This window comes from Epinephelus moara, chromosome 22 (assembly GCF_006386435.1).
Source record: "Epinephelus moara isolate mb chromosome 22, YSFRI_EMoa_1.0, whole genome shotgun sequence".
Taxonomy (NCBI): Eukaryota; Metazoa; Chordata; class Actinopteri; order Perciformes; family Serranidae; genus Epinephelus; species Epinephelus moara.
The window spans coordinates 9,070,314-9,078,059 of NC_065527.1; the positions used below are offsets into that span (position 1 = coordinate 9,070,314).

Sequence of the window (7,746 nt, forward strand, 5' to 3'; positions counted from 1 at the left end):
TTAGCAGAAGGAATTCACAACTTGCAGGCCGAGTTTGAACCAGTAAAGAAAATAATTTTAATATTTGTGAAACCACTATAACACACAGGTATCGTGTCCTATCACACCACACGTCCAGGTGGAGAACATGACAGCTCTTCTGAAAGTCACTCGAAAGCCAAGATGAGACCCCGTCCCAGTGTGTTGTATTTATAGAACAATCAGTTGCAATTAAACAATCATGAGGCACTAGACAGTGACTTTGGCAGTGCAATTTTCAGCATGCCCTTGGGCATAGCCTTGCTTTGATGGTCCACAACAACATTTAGTCTTTGTAGCATGGCAGATGGTCAAAAATTGCTCACAGAATCCACTAACATTGATAATGACACCGTGTCCCCTCGTCTCGCCCCCATCTACCTTCTGCTGGGACAAATGAAACTGGCACAGGTACAGCACTGCTACGTCACTACAATGTGGAAACAGAATCATTTTTATTCGACTAACAGCTATACACAGTTTGGAGAAAACAAAACCAGCGTCTGGTACCCCTCCCGTGGATGAGGAATGGCTAGATGAGGTGCAGGCAGGTGAAGAGGTGACAGTTTAGCGGCGCCTGTCGTACATCTGTATTGTGCTCCAGTCATAGGACTCTGCAGAGGGAGAACACTTGTTAGCTTTGGCACACATTTTGCCCTTTATCCTTTTATTTCTTAAGGAAGAAGTGTGAGATGTGGCTTCAGATATAAGTAGAATGAACTCGACTTTGACTCACCTGGCTCCTCTTGGCTCCTTTTTCCCATCAGTCCAACAAAAGAGTTGACTTTATGCCCTTCAAAGGAAATTTTCATTTAAAGCAATCCTCTCACACCATTTTGTCTTGTAACTTTACAGGAAAATGTCTTAAAGCTGACTGCAACCGGAGCTGTAACCAGAATTTTAGAATCACTGAACGCAAATGTTCAAAAACCTCTCACAAAAAAGCTACTGTAAAGAAATCTGCTAAAGTTTTTGATCATTCATATTATTTTTCTTCTTACATCTCATTATATTCATTCATCTAAAAGTCTTATTTTTTGTAAATTTTTATCTCCCCACATATTGGTCTAAGAGTTTTGTTACATCAAGGGTGTAATTCTGGGAGATTTTAATTTCATATCTTCAAAAACAAACACTCAGATTTTATTTTCTCATTAACTTCAGTTGGCTTGTGAGTCATTAAAATCTCTGCCTCAGTGTGTATTGTGTATCTGCAGGTTGTGACCACTCTAACCAACATGTAATTATTCCACTACAGACTGATAAGGCCCGAAGGGATGGAAAAAAAATGTATTCAATAAATAATAAACCTAATTGCATCTAGGATTAATGTTTTTCTGCTCCCACACCCTGTTAAACATCTTGCGGCCCCTCAGATTAATCTTGGGTCCCATTAGGAAGCAGATTGGCAGCTTGCAGCTCTTTCGCCCCTCTCCTGTGGCTTTGCAAAAAATTATATGGAAATTACTAATGGCTCATATTTAAAGGTCCAGTGTGTAGGATTAAAGGGGGGATAATTGGCAGAAACTGAATCTTTTATTTGGTGTATAATCACTCAAAATCAATCACATTCAAAAGAAGAACAAATCATTGTGTTTTCTTTACTTTATAATGAACTCTTTATATCGACACAGGAAGCGGGTCCTTGTCTACGAACATCGTTAAAACACTGATATCTAATGTGAAACTGCTTATTCAGTGTTTTTACAGGTTTAAATCACCTGCTCCGTTTGTTTTGGAGAGGAAGAGACCTCTGCAGATAATTTGGCTCACAGTAAAAACCTCCCAAATGTCTGGATCTAAAGTTATCAGAGAACAAAGGGAAGCACACATTAGGAGGTGCTGGGCTAGCGACCCCTGTCTGACATGCCAAACAGCATCGGAGAAACACTGGTCTGTTTGTACTGGAGAGGAAGAGACCTTGGAAAAATCAACACTGAAGGAATTCTAACCAGGCGAAGTTTCAGCTGGTTGCAATTTGCAATCCTCGCCACTAGATGTCACTAAATCCCCCTGAATCTTACACACTGTTCCTTTAACATTTTAATTAGTATTTATCACTGTCGTTCTGCTAAAGCTAAAGCGATTCTTACATTCTATACACTGAAAAAAATATTTAAACATTTTGGCGACTAAAACGTGCGTCATATGTCTCTGGCCTAGTACCTTTTCCTCTAAATTTTTACGAACCTCAGCAGCAGTGCCTAGTCGAGGAAAAGCCGTGGATGAAAATAGAGAATTTAATAGTGCCTGGACAGATGAGTTTGCCTCCACCATCTACACTGCCAAGTTAAAACACTAAATAATCATAAATAGCCCGCTGAAGGGGCGCCACCTTGTGGTAAAACATATTAATCAATGCTATATCAGACCGATTAGCAGTGTTTATAGGCTAATTTAGACTTAATAGGCTGTGTTATCTTTATTATAAGGCTAAAAACATGTTTTGCAGCTCCTGACATTTTATTTTATTTTTTTGTGGCTTTTTTGAGCTCCCAGATTGGAAACTGTGGATTTACAACACCAACCATGTGTGTTTTGTGTTTAACTGTAGAATATAAAGTCGTCCTCAGGATTCCTTGACAGTGTGGCCATGACTTTGTTGCCCTCACTTGAAGCTACGTCCTTGTTTGCAACACGTGGACTCTGAGTATTTTACTTTAACTTCAGATCAGTGAGACCAAACTGAGCTCTGAGACACTCGGTCCTGTTGGGCTTGCAGCAGTGTAAATGTGACGGACAGTTGTATCGCTGGCTGACTGAGGCCTTTGTCAATCACAGTAATGGACTGTAATATGATCATGAGGAGGGGGCGGGGGGTGTATTGGATTGGGGTGTTATAAAACTATAGGAACCCTGTGGGAATATCTCACATCACAAACATCAATATTTGCATTAGACTGATGAGAGCTCATGGCAGATATATAAAAATATGCCCTTGTCGCTCAGAGCTGAACCTTAAGTTGGCTGAATCTATTTTCTTGCCCTGTCTCAGTCTTTGCCCGTTGTGTTTTGTTTAAGACAACAGTGTAAGAGTGGAAGGCATCCTCGTTATAACCCCTCCATCCATCACAAGCGTAAACAATCCAATTTAACTCTCAGATGTCCTTGGGGCATTGATCCCGGCTCTCTCCCTCTCCCTAATCATGAGTGACATACAGTCATGCCTGCATAAGAGGAATACATTAGATGTATACTTACTTATGCTGCACAGTGTTGCTCACTGAGTGGGTGACTAATTTAGACCAAAAAAAACCCTGACAGAGAAAAGAGAAAATCCCTTCCTCCTCATTTCTTTTTCCTGTGCGCTCTTTATCTCCTTCCTCTTTGTCACACACAGACGTCTGCTCAGGACCACCTTCCCTCCTCACTGACAAATTAATGTGGTCCGGCATTCAAAAGAAAAGCAAAAGCAATCATCTGTGGTCCATTAATTAAACTCTCTGAAATTGTTTTTCAGAATCACTGACATAAATATACGTAATAAACTCAGTTTGTAATGTTGTGGGCGAAATGTGAAACGATTTGCTTTCTCCCAGCGTGTTGTCACTGTGCGGGCTCGCTGGAACTCCACATCTGAAACCAAATGACTCACCCTTTCCACTTTTAGTGGGGGTGAGTTCATGTCTGAATAAATGCATGTATCCCTTGAAACACCTGCTGGCTCCAGTCAAATACAGGAAACCCACAAACTCATCTGATTTTGACAAATATGGCTTCTCTCATAGGCAACAGGATTCTGAACCTTATCGTTTCAGTATTATGAAGCATTTTAGACTCAGAGGGTTTCAATGGGGTTATTTTAAGCACAAGACACAGTAGCAGGGGCCATAGGCTTAGATTTTCGGGGGGAAGCAGGGGACATTTCCCCCTCAGAATATAAAACGTGCATTTGTCCCCCTAGACTTTCATTTTGACTAAATTAATGACATTTTAACCATAAATTGATTTAAAAAATGTGGAAATAACTGCATTTAAATTCACCAGAATGCAGAAAATTAAGTGTTTGATGCTTAACATTATCTGTCAGAGGACCCCCCCCCCCCCCCCACCCTTTGTTTCATATATGTCCCTCCCAATATTGAAATAAAACCCACTGAGAACTCTGGCCTTGTGTTGTCTTTAATCTCTCCCAAAACTTGGGAGTTTTCACAACTGGAGAGGGGTGTTACATTCTCCATTTAAAAACTTACACACAGAGGGTATTTCTTTGGCTGATCCAAGTATTTCTAGACCTCATATGTTTAAATGTGATCACTTTTAGGCCAACAAAAAGTGCTTGAGAAAGCATTAAGAATGTCATTTTTATGAATGAAACTTATAGAAAACATACATTAACAGCTAAATATTTTTCTAAGAAAACATTTTACAGATTAGATTTTTAGTGTCTGGGAGGTGAGAGGGGTGGGGGCTCCTCCTCCTCATGGCCTCAGTATCTCTAAAATTCTGGCAAAGCTCCTGCACAGTAGTACTTTCTGAACCCATAAAGTCCTTCAGTTTATCTGACGGATTAAGGAGAACCCTACTCTCACTGATCTTGGAGGAAAAATCTGATATCATACTTACTTTTGCGGGTGATCTGTGCATTTGCTGTGGGAGCAAAGAGAGAATCAAGTTTAAAAACCAGACCACAGATGAAAACTAAGTCTGTATCATATGCAGAATGAGCTCTTACCCATGGAGCGTTTCCCCATCAGACCGATGAACTGGTGCGGCCGCGGCTTTCTTGTCATCCTCAGGAGGATTTCTCTGAATGGGTCGTTGGAAAGCCAGCCATCCTGAGGGAGGAAAAAATCTGCATAAGTGTTCACCACGCTGGAGTGTGGAGAACCAGACTGGTGAGGAGTATTATAGTACAGTTCCTGTACCTAATGTCATTTACCACCAAAATGAAAAGGTATTTTTTATCTGATCAGAGTTAGAAATCATTAAATGTACGTCACCAAATTGTAGCTGCTGAATGCATCTTAATGTGACTTTTTTTGTCTGTTATGTAAGAGTATAATTGCACCCCCCACACCTCATCAGCCCCCCCACACAGGCATAGATTTCAGGGGGAATGTGGGGGATATGTCCCCCTCAATATTTAGAACATGTGCATTTGTCAAGAGGACTTTTATTTTGACACATTTAAAGACATTTTCACCATAAATAGATGCATTAAAGGCAAAGTGAAGCAAAAATATTCACCACCAAATTCACCACAATGCAGGAAATTAAGTGTTTGATGCTCAAAATTTCCAAAAACAGGACCATAAACCCTCCGTCTTATAAATGTCCCCCCTTTGCTGAAACAAAAGCTGCGCCCTTGCTGCACACGTAAGCTACACAGAGTAATAATCCATGTAAGGCTTGAATTTTGAACTTTCATTAAGTGTTTCTATCTCCATCCCAGGATATATTTCCACAGGATGCATTAGTCTGACTGAGATATGGACCTGGGGGCCACTAATGTCTCGCACATTAAGTTGTAATGATTTATTGCGGGCTCGTTCATCTGCAGAATGGCCCCAGCCTACAGTTTAGGCTACTGATGGAGCCGCTTGGCGCTTTTCCAACTTGCAATGTCAAACACAGGACGTGCGTTTCATGTCAATGGAGATTGTTCGGGCTTCAGCTCCTTCTATACTGTGCACTTAAGGGTTTATTTAATTTCCTGTTGGCTGGCTGCTCTGGGCACTGCAGCCGTCTCCATCATCATGATGGCTGTTACTGAGGCTTAAAGTATTCTCTTTAAGATTGTTTCACCTGATGCAAGTCAGCTGGTGCATCATTTTCTATAATCAAGTATAAACAATTCAATTTATAGCTTACAAATTAATTAGCATCTGGTGTATCCTGTGTATCTCACATTAATGTAAGGAGAATGTATAATGTCTGCAGTGAGAGCAGATGGAGTCATCTCACACTGTAGGTCTGTTTCTAGTTTTCGGAAATGAAGCTTGAACTGGTTCATTTTTTAGTCAGAGAACTGTCGGGATGGCAAAGTGTTAACAACTTTAATAACTTTCTATTGCACATTTCATGCAAAGGTGCAGCCCATGTTAGTACCCTAGTCTTTAAGTCTAATTAGTAGGCTAATAATTAATCTAGATTCTTCTCAAAATCATGGATTTGGAGAGCGCAAGGAGTGCGTAAAAATGGCCACATCTTTAAAAATAAAGTCTAAAAACATGCTTATGTCATTATTAATGCTCAACTTTAATACACAGCGGTTATTAGGTGAATTAAATTTACCTTAATAAAGTGACATCTCTGAGTAAAACCAAAAGCTAAACATCCAGATTTATTCAGCTGTTAACTTTAATATTTGGGTTAAACAAACTTACAGTATGTGCAGGTTTAAAAAACTTTCTTCCAGATGAAATTCTACTTAAAATATTTCTGATTTTTTTTTTTTTTATAATTACGGTATAAATATAAATACTTCAGGGTACCTGGTTTTGATTACTGCTCGTCCAGTAGTCCGCCTCTTCTTTTGGGTCGTTTTCCTCACAAAAAACTTGAGCAATGGCGAAAAAAGCCATTAAAACAGGTAAAAGCAGCAACTTCATCATGACGCACCTGTTTCTTTTCCCGACAGTATAAGTTGGACTCACTGTTCTGTTAAAACAACCTCTGATACTCAACTTGAAAACAAAATAAAAAACTAAATGAGTAAGCTTGGAGGCACGAGCTGCAGCAGTTCTGTGCGCGCACTGCTTCTTCCCTCAGAGATCAACAGTAGTCCATAGTGCGTGCGTAAGTGCGTGCGTAAAACAGCGCCGTGCCGGGGATCCCGCCACTGTCTCCAATGCTCTCAGCGCGCTCAGCCTCTGCAGCAGCTTCTTCGGTCTCGTGCGTCCTCCTGTCCAGAGAGAGCCTTGCACGCGCTCCTATATAGCAGCCATTGCAGTAGTGGGATTACTCGCGCTCAGTCACGAATACAGTAATATTTCTGTGTCGTTACAGTTACTAGTCAGACGCCCTTTGACATCACCAGCTGTGTGCGTCACTGGACATTCCCCATGTTTAACCAAGTCTAAATGTGACCTGAATTCATGATTAATGCTCAGATCGTGACATCACAACCTGCTACCTCTCCGCACTAATTTAGTAATGGCCTAATAATTTATCGCATCATAAAGCTCTGTGCAGTATCATCATGATAAACGGGCCTTATGTGAGTTATCTTAAGATTTTATACGCCTTAAGGAGAGTGGAGGAGCTCAGTGTTGTGATCACGATTCATTTTATCTCATCTATAACAGAGTAAAAGTCGCAGCTCTAAATACGCACAATCTACATGTAAAATTCTGTCACTTCTATATGATATTTTGGATAAAACTCACTTATTGTCGAGTATATTTCACCTTTCATGCACAAATGTGTCTGTGATCAAATGACAGTTTAGAGGAAACTACTTTCTAGTTTTATCAACATCTTAAAAGCAGATATGACCATATGTGGAGTGGAAAACTTCACTCACATAATCACCTAAGGGTATGATGACGCACTTGGTTTCAAGCAGTTTTTACTCCTAATTGCATTGATGTCAGTGGCAGCCCCAAGAAAGGGCCATGGCCCCCCTGATACCGTTGGTGCCAACCATGTCGGCATAGCTTGCCAAGAAGCAGGCCAAATAATGCTCCAAAGTTAGGTTACATTGTCATGAGGTAAAAACTGGCATGGCCATTTTCAAAGGGGTCCCTTGAACTCTTACCTCAACATATGAGTACCCACGAATGT

General features: G+C 40.6%; 1 protein-coding gene across 1 annotated transcript; it reads right to left on the minus strand.

Moving 5' to 3' along the window:
* Positions 1-39: 39 nt before the first annotated feature.
* On the minus strand, positions 40-6,904 carry tac1 (tachykinin precursor 1). Its single transcript, XM_050034260.1, has 5 exons — positions 6,456-6,904; positions 4,694-4,796; positions 4,585-4,608; positions 755-811; positions 40-632 (listed from the first exon to the last, which is right to left on the minus strand). The coding sequence occupies exons 1-5, from the start codon at positions 6,573-6,575 to the stop codon at positions 586-588; spliced, it is 351 nt and encodes a 116-aa protein (XP_049890217.1). The 5' UTR covers positions 6,576-6,904; the 3' UTR covers positions 40-585.
* Between the last annotated feature and the right edge of the window lie 842 nt (positions 6,905-7,746).

Coding starts and splice junctions, on each gene's coding strand:
- tac1 (XM_050034260.1), bottom strand. CDS start 6,575: ATGATGAAGTTGCTGCTTTTACCTGTTTTAATGGCTTTTTTCGCCATT. Junction 4,609..4,693: donor GATGGGGAAACGCTCCATGG/GTAAGAGCTCAT, acceptor TTGCTCCCACAG/CAAATGCACAGATCACCCGC. Junction 812..4,584: donor TGCACAGATCACCCGCAAAA/GTAAGTATGATA, acceptor TTTCCTTTGAAG/GGCATAAAGTCAACTCTTTT.